At 49.8% G+C, this 18529-nt stretch overlaps 1 protein-coding gene across 1 annotated transcript; it reads left to right on the top strand.

Annotated features, from left to right (window-relative positions):
- The first annotated feature begins 6636 nt into the window (after positions 1–6636).
- Positions 6637–13155, top strand: DPM2 (dolichyl-phosphate mannosyltransferase subunit 2, regulatory). Its single transcript, XM_065418711.1, has 4 exons — positions 6637–6777; positions 9961–10050; positions 11463–11565; positions 11855–13155. The coding sequence occupies exons 1-4, from the start codon at positions 6637–6639 to the stop codon at positions 11911–11913; spliced, it is 393 nt and encodes a 130-aa protein (XP_065274783.1). The 3' UTR covers positions 11914–13155.
- Positions 13156–18529: the final 5374 nt, after the last annotated feature.

The following is an 18529-nucleotide window of genomic DNA, read 5'->3' as shown; positions in this document are numbered from 1 at the left end:
TTCAATGACAGACCTGCGGGTGGCTATCTTACAACAGAAAAACTTCAAAAACAGACTCCAACGAGAGACTGCTGAGCTGGAATTGATATGCAAACTAGATACGATCAATTTAGGATTGAATAAGGACTGGGAATGGCTGAGCCATTACAAACATTGAATCTATCTCCCCTTGTAAGTATTCTCACACTTCTTATCAAACTGTCTGTACTGGGCTATCTTGATTATCACTTCAAAAGTTTTTTTTCACTTACTTAATTGGCCTCTCAGAGTTGGTAAGCCAACTCCCACCTGTTCATGCTCTCTGTATGTGTGTGTATATATATCTCCTCAATATATGTTCCACTCTATATGCATCCGAAGAAGTGGGCTGTAGCCCACGAAAGCTTATGCTCTAATAAATTTGTTAGTCTCTAAGGTGCCACAAGTACTCCTGTTCTTTTCACTTCTGTGTAGTCACCGCACCAGTCAGTTGCATTCCCCCGGGTGCTGGCGGCTTGCACCCTTTTCACACAGATTTGAACGACTCCTGGGATGCAAGCAGGGGAGAATAACAACAGTACCTCCCTCTTCAGCAGTTGATCTCACAGCACTGTACAAAGGAGGTCAGTACCATCCCTATTGGACAGCTGGGGAAACTGAGGTACAGAGCAGTGAAGTGACTTACCCAAGGTCACGCAGCAGGCCAGAGGCAGAGCCAGGAACAGAACCGAGCACTTCTGAGGCCAGTCCAGTGCTCTGCCTACTAGGCCACATTTCCTTCAGGCCCTTTGTTTTTCCAGCAGCTCTGTGATACCAGCTAATCCCTTTGATTCCTATTTTATAACTTCCTTCTATCACCACCGGCCTCAGCGTGGGTCACTCACATGGCCCCGTGCAGCTTGATACTCGCCTCAACAAAAGCTAATTTGTCTTTCCGAAGACACAAAGGTTCAGTCTGGCAGATTCTGCCTACGCTGACTACCTGAAATCGCCCCAGTGATTTCACTGCTACACAGGGGTTGTTTGTGTTTGTGGCATCAGCAGGTTACAAGGCAGAAACTAAAGCACAGAGCTGGCAAAATAAGTTGCCCAAGCCGCAGAGTGACTGGAACCCAGGCATCCTAATCTAAGCACCAGATCATACCAGTCCACTGAAATGGGAGATGCTCCTCACCCTCTGCTGCTCCAGTGCTGGGCTGGACTCTTCCTGGGCGTTATCATCTTCCAGTCCTCAGACCAGTAGCAGAGCCTGCACCAGAGCTGCTCCTCCGGGCTGATCCGGATTCCTCCGGCAGTGCGCACGGGACGGAGGCCATTCTGAAGAGTCTAACCCTGGGAGTGCAGGCCCCACCATCCTTGTGTTCATCTTTCCTACTCAGTCAAATCCTGATATGACCCCGTCACCCTTCTGGTCCCGCCCAAGGCTGCCATCCATCACTCTAGGAGGAGGAAGTGAGGTGGGAGCATTCTCTGCGGCCTTTTCCCTGACCCTTATCCATGCGCCCATCCAGCCCCAGGAGGCATCCACTGACTCCTTGGAGCAGTGGGAATCCTCTTCTGGATCCTTCACTTTGACCTTGTCCCTGCACTCTGGTCACTTTTTGGCCCCTGAAATTGCTTTTACATGCTGGGTTCTCGGGCCCTTCCTTCATCTGAGGGAGAGGGCCTTTTGGGGGACATCTATACAGCCCACGGCCTCCGGTCAATAGATTTAGGGCATGTCTACACTTGACATGCTACAGCTGCACCTCTGTAGACGCGATCTACGCCGATGGGAGGGGTTCTCCCATTGCTGTAGTTAATCCACCTCCCTGAGAGGCGGCAGCTAGGTCAACAGAAGAACCCAGCATGGTCTGCAACTGGAGTTAGGTCGGCGTAGCTCCATCTCTCAGGGGGTTGGATTTTTCACACCCCTGAGGGATGCAGCTATGCCACTGTCCATTTCCAGTGTAGATCAGCCCTGAATCTGTAGACTCACTGCCAGGGGTGGCCACTGGCTGTGTGGACACACCCTTGTGGGGGTGGTGGGCTCTGCCTACCATCCCAGGATTGAGATAGATAGACTAAGGGCAAGGAATAAGGTAGGCCTCTCTCTAAACATTCTTCCTCCTCCTGTGTCATGTTCTTGGTGTCTCTTCCTTTCTCTTTCACTCGATGCCTTTTTTCCTTTATCCCACCCTCCTTCGCACAATGCTGGGTCTCTCCCCCTCATCCCCTGCCTTGCCAGAATCCAGGCCTCGGTGCTGCTGTAAGGACAGTGTGGAAAAGCAGGGCTCCTGGCCCAAGTCCGGTGAGTAGCCTCTTGCAGGGCTCAGTGCATACAGCTCTGCCTGGAGCAGGGCCTCGATCCAGCCTCCAGGTGCATCCATGTGAGGGTAAAAGGCAGCTCAAGGACTGCTGCAGGTATGGGAGTGGGATGGACAGGTGTATCTGGTGGGGGAATATGGGACCTGGCCTCTTAATGGGGCCGCGGTCAGTTCCACTGTCTCTTTCATTTGATCAGAGGTGGCTGTGTATGTAAAACTGACCAGGGCCAGCCCTGAAAACAGGAATGTGCCTGGCTTCCTGGGACAGCTGCTCCCCCTAGTGCTGGGTGATCTGTGTAACCAGTCACAGGCGTGTCAAAAATCCAGCTCAGTCCCTCAAACCTTTGATTCCCCTCCCTTCTGCCCAGGGCCGGCTCTAGGATTTTTGCCGCCCCAAGGCAAAAACAATTTTGGCCGCCCCCCTCCCCCCCGTTTTTTTCTTACCCCATCCCCGGCCCCGCCTCAACTCCGCCCCTTCCCCAAATCCCCAGCCCTGCCTCCTCCCCCCAGGCTCTCAAGCCTAGGAGGGAGGGGGAGCAGCGGCGCGCGAATCAGCTGTTTCGCGCGCCGCGGCCGCTTGGGATCTCCCCCTCCCTCCCAGGTTTGAGAGCCTGGGAGGGAGGGTGAGCAGCGGTGCACGAATCAGCTGTTTCGCGCGCCGTGGCGTGCGAGCGGCAGCAGCGGAGGTGAGCTAGGGTGGCCGGGGCACATTTTTAGGGGCGGCAGGGGCGGCATTCTGGCGCCTGCCATGCCGCCCCTAAAAATGTGCCGCCCCAAGCACCAGCTTGTTTTGCTGGTGCCTAGAGCCGGCCCTGCTTCTGCCCCCCTGCACCCACACCCATAACATTACACAGCTAGAATGGGGCTTTGCCTGAGGGTATGCCTCGATGCTGCAGCGACTGTGTGGGTGTAGCGGTGTCTACATTGAGGGGAGGAGGGCAGAGCTCTGTCAGACCAGGGGTAGTTTTTTCACACCCCTGACCGATGTAGTTATGTTGAGGCTTGCTGAACACTACAAACCTATGTCAGTATAACGACGTCGCTCGGGGGTGTGAAAAATCCACACCCCTGAGCGACAGTTATACCGACCGAACCCCCTAGGTGTGTCAAGGGGAGGGCTTCTCCCCTCCACAGAGCTACCTCCTCTTGGGGAGGTGGAGACATGCTGATGGGAGCAGCTCTCCCCTCAGTGTAGCTAGTGTCTTCACTAAGCGGTTGCACCCGTAGACAAGCCCTCAGTCTTGGGGCTGAGTAGGAAACACACAACTAATCTGGCTTGGTTAAGGCCCAGTCTGAGGGTAATCTCCAGAGTCAATCCAGGCCTCCTGTGACATGGAAAATCTTCTCCAAAGTCACCTGTCTGTCACTGGCCAATTCTCATATGGTTTCCTGCTCCTTGCCCACTAGTAACCAGACACCCGTCCACACCTGAGTCTCCAACCAGGCTGGATCGAAGCAGAACTTTGGAGGCAAAGCAAATGTGCTTTCCCCCCCTGCCTTGCTGCTGCTTTGCAGGAACTGGGAGGAGTTGGGGGCTGAGAAATTACTCACCGAACAGAAACTAAAGTAAAGGGCTACAGCCACTGCAAACAGGATGAGTATGATGTAGCCAGGCCCCACATCCTCAGGCTGGCAGCTATTGGGGCAGGGGCTGTGCTGCGCTGGAAAAAAAATCTCCTGAGGCGTAAGAGGCAGAGTGCAGGGAGCTGCAATTGGAATGACCCAGAGTCTTCAAGGGGCTGTTGGACAGGACTGGAGACAGGCAGAGCGAGCATTAGCACTACTGTGTGAAGGGAGCTGGTGCCCAGACCCCCAGGACAACCTCTCCCCGATACAGCCTCAAGTGGCATCTAGGAGGAGCCCAGATAGGGTGACCAGAAAAATCGGGATGGGGTGGTGGGGGGGGGGGTCATAGGAGCCTATATAAGAAAAAGACCCGAAAATCAGGACTGTCCCTATAAAATTGGGACAGCTGGTCACGCTAAGCCCAGAGCAACCCTCCCCGTCTCATTGGAGGCCCAAGTGCCTCCCCCATATCTATGAACTGGTCTTGGCCATCCCCACCCCATGTTTGGTCTTCTTGGGCCCCAAAGGCCAGAGCTGGTTTTCTGGGGGACCCTGAAGCAACAGCTGAATTCCATGCAGGAATCTGTCAGTGTCTGCAGTGAAGGTGGCTTTACTGTGTGACTAGTTATAGTAGTAGATTTCCCCATGTAGACAAGCCCTAAGGCAGAGTATTTAAAGGGTCTGATTCACTGCTGGGGGACAGGCTTGGTGGGTGACTAGGGGAGAGCTACAGCTCAGTTCTACCCCCAGGAGACACAGCGTTTTGCTACAGTCCTCTTTCTAGGCAAGGGGGCTCATTTCCCAGGGCTTACATCCTTTCCTTTTGAGCCTGCTAATCTTGCCCATTTTCCCCCCTCCCTCTGAGTTTGGGGATCCTTTAGCCTCCGTACCAATTATTTAAAGTATAACTACACAGTATAATTATGTCAGTAAATTTCCCTGTGTAGACAAGCTCTTAGGCTGAAGTCCTCCGCTTCTTGCACTTAATCTCATTACCATGATAAGTAACAGTGAGGATGTGCGTAGTGTTGCTGTAATTAAATTCATTGTTGTCTGTAGCCAATATAGCAGGTGGTTTTATCCCTGGAGCTGGGGTCCCTAAGAGAGAAAACAGAAGGGACTGGGCTGGGTGGATCCTGAATTTTCCTAGAACGATTCTATTTCTGACATGGTCAAAAAAAATTTCGGAAGTTTTCTGCATGCTCCCCAGCTTTCCACCAGTCGCAGATGAATATTTCCCATGTTGTCTGTGAATAGATCTAGGGCAAACATTTCAAAAGCACCCAAGTGACTTAGCCTAAAGTCTCACGGATTTTCTCCTAAAAGTGCTTTTCACCTTTGAAAGTGGGACTTAGGCTACTGGCTGACTAATGTTTGGTGCTTTTGAAAACATTACCCCATACAACAAATCACTCAGGCTTTACTTAAGAACCTCCCCAATGGAAATGTAATCTGCTGCCTCCTGACAGTTTTTTACAACCACCTAGCCTTGCTTACTGTCCCTGTTCTATCTGGCCCTTTAATGTTAGCCTACGAGCTGCAGCCATGCTTGCTAAAAGGAATGTTTCTGTTTGGTTCACAACCAACCAGGCTTCTTCCTTACCTGACTATTAAACATGCTGCTGCATCTAGGTAGCCTGTGGCAGTGAAGTCTGCAGGTTTGCTGAAAGAGTGACAGTGACTGAACAAGGCTGAGACCTCCAGCCCTCTTCTCTGTTCTTCCTGAGACAGCTACCCGTTGAGCTCAAGAAACTTTTCCAGGTGCATCACTACAGCTAGGTTGATCAAGCCCATCCCACCCTTCATCAGGCACTTACAGGGGCTCACCTTTATGCATCCTGTCTGTTGGGAGGAGTCCCCCAAATTGAACCACAAGCAGCTGAGAAGCAGAATGTTTGATCGTCCCATCCTACACGGAGAACGTGTCTGGGACCTGATCCTGCTGGAACTTAGGTGACAAATACCAGAGCAAACCCACCCAGCCTCCCAGTTGAGGGAAGAGATCTGAAGGGGGCCAGAGGTGGGATCCTCCTGGCATATTGATTAAAGCCCAGCTAGACTGAGGAGTGGAGCTGGACGCAGCCTTTCCCTGTGGGATTCAAACTAAACGTTGGTTTTGTAAAATCTCCTGATGAGAGGTGGGAAGGAATTTTCTAGCTCCTGATTATTGGAAATAATTTTAAACAGCACGTGTTTTTCTGGTCTATTTTCCTTTTGTACTTCCTTGCTTGGGCAATGGAGACAGCCTAAAGTTGGCTTTGATTTATAGTTAGTTCCACTCTTTGGTTCCACAAACACTGCAGAGGAAGGTTTGTTTGGTGGAAAGGAGAAGGTGGGCTCTTTCTCTTGGAATTAAAAAGAAACCCCCTGCCAGACGCACAGCGTTGGCTTTATGTTTGATAACATCTTGATTTTACAAAAAGGAAAGTTGGGGCCCACTGTGAGCAGCACATGCCCCCTTTAAGTTCCCCATTTCAAAGGATTTAGGGGTTTACATTGATTGCTGTCACATGATGAATGATTCATAGGTCTGTAACAGTCACACCCCCAGCCTCTGCCCACACCACAGTCCGGGGGCTTGGAAAGAGACAAGCCTGTAGCTCAGCCTACATCCCCCATCATGCCCTGGGGGAAGGGCCACGTGGAGCCTACATCCCCCATGATGCCCTGGGGGAAGGGCCACGTAGAGCCTACATCTCCCATGATGCCCCGGGGGAAGGAGTCACTTAGAGGCTGTATTTCCCATAATGCCCTGGGGGAAGGGGCACTAGAGCCTACATCCCCCATGATGCAATTGTGCCGGGACAACTCCCGTGATTCTGCGAGGCCTAAATGCTGGTTGCTGATTGGCCCGGTGCTCCCGGAAGTGTCTGAGCCTGGTGGGCGGGCTGCGGGGAGTCAGCGGCAGCGCTCGGCGGGGACCATGGTGAGCAGGGGGGATGGGTCCCGCCAGCCCCTTGGGGGAGGAAATTGGTGTGGGCTGGTTTCCCTTCAGCCCGGCGGCAGGCGGGACGTGGACGTGAAGGGGTTAATCCCCCCTGCTCAGCGGGGGTGGGGCGAAGGGGTTAATCCCCCCGGTCAACTGGGGGAGGGGCGCGAAGGGGTTAACCCCCCCCTGGTCGGGGGGGGGGCGGCGCGAGGGGTTAATCCCCCCGCCCGTCAGCTGGGGGAGGGGCGCGAAGGGGTTAATTCCCCCTCCCCCTGTCAGCTGGGGGAGGCAGGCATGAGTTTGGAGTGGAGGGTTAATTCCCCCTTGGGGCTTTCCCCGTTGCTAGGCGGTGCTGTGCTGCTGGAGCTGGTGCGTTCATGGGATGATTTAAACCCCAGGATCTGGGCACTGGAGGTCCAGAGGCTCCAACGCGCAGGGTTAACCCAAGTGTCCAGGCCAGGTTCCAACCCTGTTCATGACATTCTGTTTCCCCACCATGGATCCAACCCCCACCCCCATCACCCAGTTGCTCTTGGTTGAGGGATTCCCCCTTCACTTGTCTTTCAGAGCATAGTTTAGTACTGCAGAATGGCATCCATGTTCCACCCCAGAGGTGGCTGCCTTTCAGCGATGAAGATCAGCACCTTAGGAATCTCATAGGTGAACATGTTGGTGCTTGAATCATAAGATTATATTGGCCTCACAATGAAGCTGTGTTAATGTTGTGTTGAGGTGAGGAATTTGAGCATTCATGAAACGCAAGGTGTGAAGATTAGCAAAATAAATTGAACTCAGGAGTTGATTGGGCAGAGGCCCTAATTATGTGAATTAGAATTGGCCAGGATAGGGAAGTTAACATCCCTGCTCTTTCAGAAAGTGACTTGGGCTCATTAATAATCTCAGGTGCTCAGGACCTTGGTTTTACATATCATTACCAAAAAAAAAAAAAAAAAGACACCCCAGTAGCACAGTGCCTTTTAACACCTTTGGGATCAAGTCAGTGCTGACTGCAGTGAATCACCACCAACACTTCTGACAGCTTCCTGGGTTTTCCTAGATGATCTCCTATCTACTTACTGATCTGCTTTGACTCTGCTTAGCTTGAGATTTCTAGGATCATAGCACAGGGGACATTGCTGCAGGCTCTGAGTAAGAGTAACTGCAGTGACCCACAAGATGATGAGCATCTCACAAAAGCATGATAAGAAATCTGTCACTATTTCAGAGCAAGAGGGGATGGATTTTATCATGGAGGCATTTATGGCAATATTTTTGCCAAGTATTTTTCCTTTTTTGGCTTTTGTTCCAAAACTACAGTGGTGTATCTTCATGGCCAGGAGCTGAATAAACACTGCAACCTAGGAAGGATACATAAAACTGCATTATTTATTTGTACTACCATAGCAGGTAGGAGTGCTAGTTATTGTAGCCCCTAGGATTATTTTGTTAGCTATTATATCCTACTAATCCAGCCAGCCGTATCAAATAATCTGTTTCTCTTTCTGACTTAATCTGTTTCATTCTTATATTTTATCAGTGTTAATTCCTATGAAATTAGGATGTGTTGAGGCATATAATATGTGTTTCCTAATAATTATACATAGAATAAGTTTTGCTGAAATGCAAGAAGCCTACTGGCCTGTATCCAGTAAGATCTGCTAAATAGCTAAAAGTATAATTGGTTAAGAGTAAGTCATCATAAAAGCTGGCAACCTTTGGCACAGATAGGAATGGTCCCTGAACTTTGGGGAACCAAAGGGAGGAAATACACACAACACTGAACGGATTTATCCAGTGTCTGCAACTGGTTGGTAACCGCAGGGTATACCACAAACCTGGAAGTCGCCAAGAGAGCCTAGGTTGGCAGTTTTTGGAGTGAGATAATATGTAGAGAGGAAGTGTCATAATCCACTAACCTATAGGATAAGAGTACCCATAAATTTCTTAGGGTACAGAAATAAGATTTGGGTATAGTAGGTTGGGCCTGAATTGCATAGCGTCAGGATCCTATAAAATACCTTGTAAGGATATCATAGGGGGCTTTTAGCTCTTTCCTTTCTTTGTCCTCCTATATTCTATAGACTATCCTTTTATCTACCTATCCGTCTATCTTCTATCATGCTTTCAGCTTAGCTTGTGTAGTGTAGTAGAACTACTCAACATTCCTAACTATTGGGGAAGCCAGCACCATCGTGTTATCGGGCATGCCAGGAGTGAGGCTGGTCCTTCACCTCCTATTATCGAGTCCTCAAGGAAGGGTGTGAGTATGTTAAGTTATGGTACTTATAATAGCAAAAACAATGAGGAGTCCTTGTGGCACCTTAGAGACTAACAAATTTATTTGGGCACAAGCTTTCGTGGGCTAAAACCCACTTCATCAGATGCATGCAGTGGAAAATACAGTAGGCAGATATATATACACAGCACATGAAAAGACGGGAGTTGCCATACCAAGTGGGGGGTCGGTTCTAACGAGCCAATTCAATTAAAGTGAATTGTAATGTATTATAGCCCACTTCCACTTTAATTGAATTGTCTCATTAGAACCGACCCCCCACTTGGTATGGCAACTCCCGTCTTTTCATGTGCTGTGTATATATATATATCTGCCTACTGTATTTTCCACTGCATGCATCTGATGAAGTGGGTTTTAGCCCACGAAAGCTTGTGCCCAAATAAATTTGTTAGTCTCTAAGGTGCCACAAGGACTCCTCATAGTCTGTATCAGCAAAAACAAACACGGCTACCACTCTGAAACTTATACTAGGAATGTTACCACCAGGAGTTTTGGAATTCTTTTACTGTTTTGCAGTCATAAATTTCATAGCATTTATTATTCTTTTGTTAATCTCAATAAAGTTTTTATCAATTTGGTATTGTCCTCAATGTAAGTGTCTTTGCCAAGCACCCCGAGAGTCCTCTCCCGATACAGAACTCTGAGTTCTCGGACCCTCTAGTCTGAACTGGGCAAGAACCTATAAATCTTCTGGTCAGGTGCGATCAGTGGCGAGCCATAACAACTAACCCATTAAATTCAGGTCAACATTATAGACCAGGTCCCCACTATACTAGGTGCTGTAATATTCCCTTGTACTTTAAATGTCATTGTGCCATTTACACTGACTATAATTCAGTTGGAGGATCTGAATTGTTTTGACTTTTTACTCTCTTATATTCCAGGCTACAGCAATGGACCAACTGGTGGGATTTGGCTTGGTAGCCTTTAGCCTCCTTCTTTTTGTTTACTACACCATCTGGATTATTATACTGGTACGGATCCCCGCACATACTCTGGTTATTGCAGTCTCAATGGCTTCACTGTTGTGTTTGTTTGTTTAGACTTTCTTTCCAGGTGTTACTCTGTTTGTCTAGGTATGTGTAAGCTGAAAAGCAATTACTAAAAACTCCTTCTTGCCCAGTCTGCCATTTAAAATCTTGATCATTTGAACCTTCACCCAAAGGTCAACCACAAGGGATAACTATAGGGTTATCCGTAGCAGTGCACCCTGTTGGGTAGGTGCACTGGTGTGGATAAAGCAAGAACTGCTGCATTCCACACATTTGAACCTTCACCCAAAACAGTTCTGGGGTTTTCAAAAAAGGGTTGTTCTCCCATTATTTTTCACTTCCATGCCCCATCTGTTTTCTGGTTTGCATGGGAAGTGGCAGAACTGAAATACGAGAGTCCATTCACGTGGGATCTTCAGCCCAGTAAAAAGCAGGAAATATAGGGAATCATACAAGGAAGTCCATCTTTTTGAGCTGTCCAGGCCAGTTTTTCAGACTTGAGAGGTTTGTTAAAGCTTTGGATTGGCATCTAAATCCCTGGCAGCTTCCAGTCCAAGCTCTGAACGTTTTTGGGTTCCCCCTCTGAATTCAAAAGTTTATTGTTCTGCTGTTACAAACCCTGTGTAGTTTGTACACTCTCTGAACGTTAGAGCGCTGTATTAGGGCTGTAAATATCATAACTGGTTAAACGATTAAAATTATATTGTTTAACCGGTTAACCGTTAGCCGAGGTAGCTCCGGTGGGCCTGGCCGAGCCGGGGCTGGCGGCTGGCCGGCCCAGCACGGGGCCACTGAGGTTAACGGTTAATGTTGGTTAACCGGTAAGCCTAATGCTTACCGATTAACTTTATACATCCCTATGCTGTAAAAGGGTTATCTGGTAGTAATAGGTATAGGTGCAAAGTGTTCTGCAGCGTTTAACTACACCTGCAGCACCTTTGTGAAGTGGCGTAAATAGTACAGTGACTTTCCAAGCGAGGGAAGCTGAAACCCTCCTGGGGATAAGCGGTTTGTTCAGTCCCAGGCAATGAGGGAATCTGAATTAGATCCCCTGAGGTTTTTTGCTCCTATGCTCAAGCCACTAGACAGCAGCACTTCTGACATCCCCGGTGTCACATGCTTACTACACTACCATGGATATATTGCACTTGTTCAGCTGCCCTTTGCTCATTACATTCTCTGTCTACAGCTGTAGCTAAAGTCCCTCTTGCACGCTAGTCTAGGTTATTGAGCAGGCATGTTCTCGCGTTACTTGGGGTTCATTTTCAAGCCTAAGGTTAATTGTAGCTCTGGAGGTTAATTGTCCTGGCACTGCAACCATAAAGCTCCGGGGGCTAGAGAGTTGTCTTTGTATTGCCCGACTTAGTGGTGCCCTTCACTTTTGTTTCCTGCAGCCCTTCATTGACAGCGATCACGGGATTCATAAGTTCTTCTTGCCCAGGGAGTATTCGGTTACCATTCCTGTCATAGCAGGGCTCCTTCTGGTGCTGTTTGTAGGTGAGTCACATTTCTGTCTTCTTCTGATCTCTTTAAAAGTTGGTCACTAACGTTTCATCTGATTGCTGACAGCAGTGAACGGCCAGTATCTAAAGCTCATGTGGTGTGAGCTTCCTCGCAGCAGTGCCCTGTGTGTGACTGTGATTCCACCCGTGTGAGCTTCTGCACAGTGGAATTGCCTCTCTCTCCTTCTGTGATGAGGTTCCATTTCTCATAGCAGTGTGTTTAAAAAGCCACAGCAGCTGCGGGGGTTATGTTTTACTCAGTCTCTCTCTCTTTCCTGTGTTAGGGGTCTTTGTAGTGATTGTGATGTGGAAGAACAGAAAACCTGCAAAGAAATCAGACTGAAGACAGCAGGATGGGAGAGGCAGGGAGAAGGTGCCTGGCCTGGAGCGTCTCAACAGGGACAAGACTCTCACCTGCAGAAACAAGAGCACACTCCACTCTAAGACTCTGTCACGTGCTTGAATGGACGTTGGACTTTGCTGCGCCCTCTTTCCGTGATCCCTACCCTGAGACTCGTATCCAGCTATAGTTTACAATGTACTGAACAAAAGGAAGTGAAACTGTCTGACCCACAGGATTCCTCTAGTGAGGGACCAGAACACCAGCCCTGCTGAACCTGTACCCAGGTTAGGGATAATCTTAGCAGACTGGTGGCTTTGGACTCTACAGTCCTTGCACTGTGTATCCTGTACTAAGGTGATGCTGTTCTGGCACCAGGCAGTGCTAGTGAGCAAAGGGCTCAGACTTCAGTGACTTTCCTCTTCTCCGCTGCAGACGCCTCCTTTACTTGGTTTGTTTTTTTCATTTTTTTAACTGGTTACTTTAGGATTTTTTATAGTGGATCCAATATGTGAAAAAACAAAATCATGGATAAAAAAGTGCTCCTCTCTAAGGCTCCGAGGGCAGGTCAGGGAGAGATCCCCCTCGCCACTTACCTACTGGAGGAGTGGTGAACCATCAGCATCTTGTACCAATAGTGTTACTGTTGAGGGGTCTCATTCCACCCCAGTCCACCTGCTCTTATGCACACACAGGCTGTCTGTTCTGTCTTAGTCAGGGGAACGGTGGCCTCTCCACCATGCATTGCATGTTACAGGGAAGCCACAAGCTTTATAGCCTCCTTCACGGCCCACTGTGCAGAGGAGGTAATGAAGAGGTGAGGTCCTCTGCTGTTGTGTAGAAGGTGCACCACTGTTCTCCATGCTGTTCTATTATCTGCAGTGTGCGTGCATTCAATGGGGATGGAGAAGAAAGTCCTGCTCTGCTGAACAGCAACTGAGGAAGAAGGGGAGAGGGGCTCAGATACTGTCCTGGTAAATGTGGTATTAATACTGGTCCAGAGAAGCCACTGGCTCTGCTTTATACTTATACTTTATACTTTCCATGTTCCTGGTTAGCATAGGACTGTGAGGGGGAAGAGCATGCAAGCTGCTTGGAGCCGTGCTCTTTCTGTGCCAGGCAGGGCTGAAGCAGCAGGGTGTTTTCACGCCTTAGCACGCTGACTTGCTTCAAACCCTGTAGGTAGAGTCCTGGCAGCTCTGTTTGAATGTGAAGAACTGGAGTCTCAATAAATATTATGCAGTATCTCTGTCTAGGTTCTTCCATTGCCCCCCAGGGGTGCGGGGGGTGTTTGCGCGCGCGCAAAGTGACACTGTGGGAAGCAAATCTTGCCACCAGATCAATGAATCAGAAAACAGCCTGCATGTAACCTTAGGAGCACTGTACAGCCTCTGTGAAAGCCCTGCTGGGATGTGACCGGTTCTCGCTCCTGTCCTCATTCTGCTGTTGCTGTTGAGTCCTGTATTCTACCATGATCTGCTGCATGCTAGAGAGTTGGGTACGTGACATGGAGACCCCTCTGGAGCAGGGTGATCAGGCATGATGCCAAGGGGAAGCATGTTGGGAATGGGGATGAGGGTGCAGATTTGTAGTTTCTCTAGGATCAATCATGGGTTGGTCAGTTAAAGTGCAGAGATGCCATAGCCAAGGCTCGGGTTCAGGGGTTTAGATGCTTCGTGGCATCTCTCATTTTCCTGAGCAGTCTGCTAACACTCTTGAGCTGTCAGCACTGGAACGCCATCAAAGCTGGGTTCTTGTTCCAGCAGCAGTGGTAAGAACTGCATGTGCCATTTCCTCAGCCTATGAGGGGCCTGTTGCCAGGAGCAGATGCTAGCACAACTCCAGGGAGCCTTTCTGCAGTATCACGCCAGAGCCTGTCAAAGAATTAACCAGCCAAGAAGCAAACCTGATAACAGCATCTTATGAGACAAAGGGTAAAATAATAGAGTGGGGCCCAGGGCACAAAACTCCAAGGAGAACATCGGCCAGCTGCCAAACCCAAAGGTTTATGAACCAGCTCGCTAACTTGCCTTAGACAGACAGGCCTGGTTTGCACCTACTGCTGTGACTCCATTAAACTGCAAAAGGAGGGGACTCTTAGGTACTGTGTGAAAGTCCCCTGTGGTATAACAATGATCTTTAATGGCTCCCTTTGACCTGCTCCCCAATGGCCAGGGCCAGTGCAGAAGGCTGCTCTCAGCCAAGACCGGGGCTGCCCACATGCTCTGCGCTGGAGGCTCTAATATTCAGATCGCTCCTAGCTCCCCATGTCCCTCTGCTCCGGGAAGCCTCGGGGTGGCTCTTTCATCTCTTTCCTTCGGCCCCACTTGCAGCTGCTGCTCTGGCGCTTTCCCACTGGGGTTGGGCTACAGGGGGAGAACAGCAAGATTCCAGCCAGGACATTTCTATTTCGAGCCCTGTGGCAAAGGCGCTCTCGCTGCACTGTGTACCCGCTCTGCTGCCAATGCCCTCCCCGCAGCGGGCCAGTCTGCTGGGACTGACATCTTCCCTGGGCCGAGTGAGCCCTGGGTCAGAGGTGGTGGGGGTTGGGCTAGTCTAAATCCCCCCGTTTCCTTTCTACACCACCTATTGCTCCAGCTTTCTTGCTTCCCACTCAAGAGCTCTCCAGCTGCACTTCTCAGGCTGCTTTCCTCAGCACTTGGAAATACGAGAAACGGCAGCAGCTCCCAGGAGTATGAGGTCACTCCACCCCTGAGCGCTTTGGGGAAAAAAGGAAGCAAAAGCCTCATCTCTTAGCAACTCCAGGCACCTTTCCTAGCCTGCCAGCCCTGGAGCTGCTGCTGCTTCATTTCTTCCCACCCACCTTCGGGGATCTGCTGCCTCCAGCTTCCACTCCCTGTGTCTTCTAACCCCAGCCAGCTACCCTAGGATGCTGCTGGAATAATCCCAGGGATTCTGCTTGCGTCACTGGAACAAGCCCAGGGACTCTCTCTCCCAAGCATTTTCACTGGAGAGGCTCACAGATAAGGGCAAGTATGAACCCAGTGTGGAGTCTGAACTGAGAGAGAGAGAGTGTGTGTGTGTGTGTGTGTCAGTGTCAGGATGGCCTGTCAATCAGGAGAATGGTTCAGCTGTCCAATGGGTCTGGTGAGCAGGGGGGAGGGACTGTGGGAGGCAGCCTGTCCTGCTGGAATGAGCACAGGACCCAGAGCCAGGGACTGCTGCTTGCCAGCGAGTGGTCCAGTTTAGTGTGAAATGTCCCAGATGAAGGGGATTTCCCACTCTTCTCCCAGGAGCCTGCTGCCTTCTGCTCCCCTTGGAGTGCGTCTGCCAGCGTCTTCACGGGGTTACTCTGGCACAACGTGTTTAAAAGAGACACCTCTGTCTCTCGCCAAAAGGGAAGGCAGTTTTTCCCCTCCTGAGATGTTCTAGAAGCTACAGGGACGAAGGTTCACCGTGGGTGAGGTGTCTGCTCCTTCCTCAAGCAGGAAGGAGCCCTGCCATGCTCGGGGCCACCAGCTCCCCTGGGGGTTGGAGATGTCTTTGGAGCAAAGCCTGAAACAGCTCAGCAGCGCCAGTCAGTTGAGCTTTAGTCATAGCAATGTTAACGCCCTTATTGCTTTAGAAGCGTGGCAGAAGAAATGAACACCCATGTCTATTGAGCAAGCCCCTGTGCTCTCTCCCAGCTCTCCATGTGCGGCATGTGTTGAAAGGAAGATGAGATTCTGGGTTCCTTGTTGCCTGTTGCTTTCTTGCTTACCCTCTGCTTTCTCACCCTTCCTGCTAGGCTGCGGCCCAGCTGCTCAGTTTAACTCTAGCATGTTCGGGGACTTCCCCTGGCAAAGGCTTAGCAAGGGCTGGATGAGGTAGGTGGAACCTCAGAGCCCAGCAGAGGGAGAACTGCCGGGCATGAGCTCTGTTGTGTTAATTTCAGTGGAATAAGTGGGCCCAGAGAGTCAAAAGGGTTAATGTGACCTTGTCACTAACTAGCACTACCTAGTGAAATGCGGTTCAGGGTTTCAAAGACAGAAACCTCGGCCTGTTTAGTCCCATGACAAACACCCTCAAAAATGCATGTCAAAGTTTGGAGGTGTATTGATTGGGATACGCAAGAGAAGAACGGAGAACAAAACACACAGCATTTTCAAAGCGAAAAGGGGAGATTCTGCAAAACAAAGAATTCAAACTTACCAAAGTCCCTTTTTCAGAGAGGGTATCGCTGATATGGTATCGCTGTACAGCACGTGAGAAATGATTGCGACTTTGGAAAGATCATTACTGAAGATGGAAGATGGGATGTCAGCACCAGACTAGCAAGAGCGGAAGAGACATTGTGGAGCAATAAACATCTGGTGAGAAGGGACATAAATCTGAAGACTAAATTCTGACTCTTAAAAGCTTACATTTGGTCTATGTTAAATGACAGCTGTGAAATATGGACATTCAAACAATCAATGATAAACTACAATCCTTCAAATTGTGGGTCAGAAGAATTCTGAAAATCTCATGGCTAGACCATGCAACCAACAAAAAGGTATTGGAGATGACTGGAACTCAGCAAAGGGAGGAGGGATAGCTCAGTGGTTTGAGCATTGGCCTGCTAAACCCAGGGTTGTGAGTTCAATCCGTGAGGGGGCCATTTAGGGACCTGGGGTAAAAATCTGTCTGGGGATTGGTCGTGCTTTGAGCAGGGGGTTGGACTAGATGACCTCCTGAGGTCCCTTCCAGCCCTGATATTCTGTGAAACCCTAGTTAGAGATCTTATGAAAAGGAAAGATTTGATTTGCAGGGCATATTTTAGGGGGTTCCGTGGGCGATGCATGTTTACAAGCACTGGAAGGGAAAGTTGATGGCAAAAGAACATGAGACAGAAAAAGAAGATATTGGATGGATGATGTGTTATCCTGGGTGGATTAAAAGGACTATTCATCCATCAAAAGATTAGCAGAGGATCGTACAGAATGGGCTACCTTGGTTGCAGACTTGCAGTAATGGAGGGGCCACATACGAAGATTGCTTAGTCTCTTGTTTTTTCAAGCAATCTTTCTTAGTGGGAAAGAAAGGGTTAGTTCTGTTGTTCAATGTTGTGTTGGCCACTGTTAATGATGGTTACTTTTTCTGCTTTTGACAGCTGAGATACAGAAATGGAGGGGAGAAAGGATAGCAAGCGTGGGGAAATGCAGCTTTTTGTTGATGTTCTCAGGATACATGGTAGTTAGTCATGGACAGATGCTTTGGGCTGGCAGGTCGGCCATGACATCTGTTGCTCTGGACTCTGACTCACTTCCCCAGTCTAGGACATCATCTGGCTGGGCTGGTCATGTTCTTCTTCTTCATTAGTCCCTCTTAGGCTGGGCAGAGCTGGATGGGCCATCTCATCCTGTCACGTTGGTGCTATGCAGTGCAGTTGATTCCAGGATCAGGTGAAAAGCCGAGAACGAGGACAGGAGGAAGAGAGCGGCAATGGAAGGGAAGATAGAGCAGGATCTCGCGTGTATCAGGCAGGGGTCCTCACTGGTCCAGGCGGCCTCACAGTGGGCTGGGCTGGAGGTGCCAATGCTCAAGGCTCACCAATGAAGGACAGAGTCTCTGGAGCAAAGCAGAGCTTTATTGACTTTTGTTTGAGGAAATCCCCTTATTCATTCCCCCCAAATCTCTTTAAAGGATCCCAAAGGGGGGTGATGGGTGACCACCAGTTAGGCGTAATATCCTACAGGCCAGTTTGGGTCCATTAATTTCTGATTCCATTCTCCTCTAGTTTACCAGTCACAATCTTAATGCAGACCTCGGTTGGTGTCAGTAGAACGTTTTGTTTGGATTAAGCCAGCCTTTATCGCCCTTTTGTATCTTTCTCTGTCAGCATTTATTGTTCTAGGTGATTGTTAAATGTGTGTGACCTTTCACCCACTGTCTGCCAGTTGAGCTCACAATTGAGGGAGGCCTGCTAGACCCCAATTATTACAACAGCTCCTGCAGTGGCACCCTCAAAGCAAGGACAGGAGTCCTGTGCTAGGGGTGGAAAGTCCTGTCTCACTCCCGGAGAGATGCCAACAAGAGAAGCAACCCCGGCCTCTTCCTCCTAAAGACCAAAGGGAAATGAAGGAAACTTGACCATTAAACTGGGGAAGCCAGGAGGAAAACCCCAAAGGGGACAGGTTGGTTGCGGAACTTGCACTTGCTTCAAGGGTGACAGCAGGAGGACAGTGGGAGCTTCTCCCATGAGAGTTAGGGGACAGGGCTCTCCTGACACCCTGTCAGGGGATGGCCAGGAGTGAATCCCAGGAATGGTGAGTACCATCCGGGAGTGAGGCCTCAAGTCCTTCCCCCGCCCCACACTAGAGTCCCCAGGCCCTAGGGCCCGTGCCTCAGCTAAGCTGCCTCTTTGAACGGGCCGTGGTTTTGCCTGGATTCCTGGCTCCTTGCCACACACAGGAAGACATGGGCTGTCACTGAAATGTGCTGACAAAGCTGGGCTGAGGCAGCTGCCTGGCTGGCTCCCACTGTGGTGCTGCCCACCAGGGCCTTGTCTCCTCTCGGCTCGTTTCCCTCCGGTTTCCCACGGTTTGGAGCTGAACTGCGGTAACGGCTGAGGGAGGTCATGGTATGTCACATCGATCTGCCCTGAGCGGGGCGAGTCAGTGGACAGCATTGTTCCCTC

The sequence above is a fragment of the Emys orbicularis genome, chromosome 18 (assembly GCF_028017835.1).
Source record: "Emys orbicularis isolate rEmyOrb1 chromosome 18, rEmyOrb1.hap1, whole genome shotgun sequence".
In the NCBI taxonomy this organism is placed as follows: Eukaryota; Metazoa; Chordata; order Testudines; family Emydidae; genus Emys; species Emys orbicularis.
The sequence above is the reverse complement of the archived record's forward strand: the minus strand, read 5'-3'. Positions and strand labels throughout refer to the sequence as shown.

Coding starts and splice junctions, on each gene's coding strand:
- DPM2 (XM_065418711.1), top strand. CDS start 6,637: ATGATGCAATTGTGCCGGGACAACTCCCGTGATTCTGCGAGGCCTAAA. Junction 6,778..9,960: donor AGCGCTCGGCGGGGACCATG/GTGAGCAGGGGG, acceptor CTTATATTCCAG/GCTACAGCAATGGACCAACT. Junction 11,566..11,854: donor CCTTCTGGTGCTGTTTGTAG/GTGAGTCACATT, acceptor TTCCTGTGTTAG/GGGTCTTTGTAGTGATTGTG.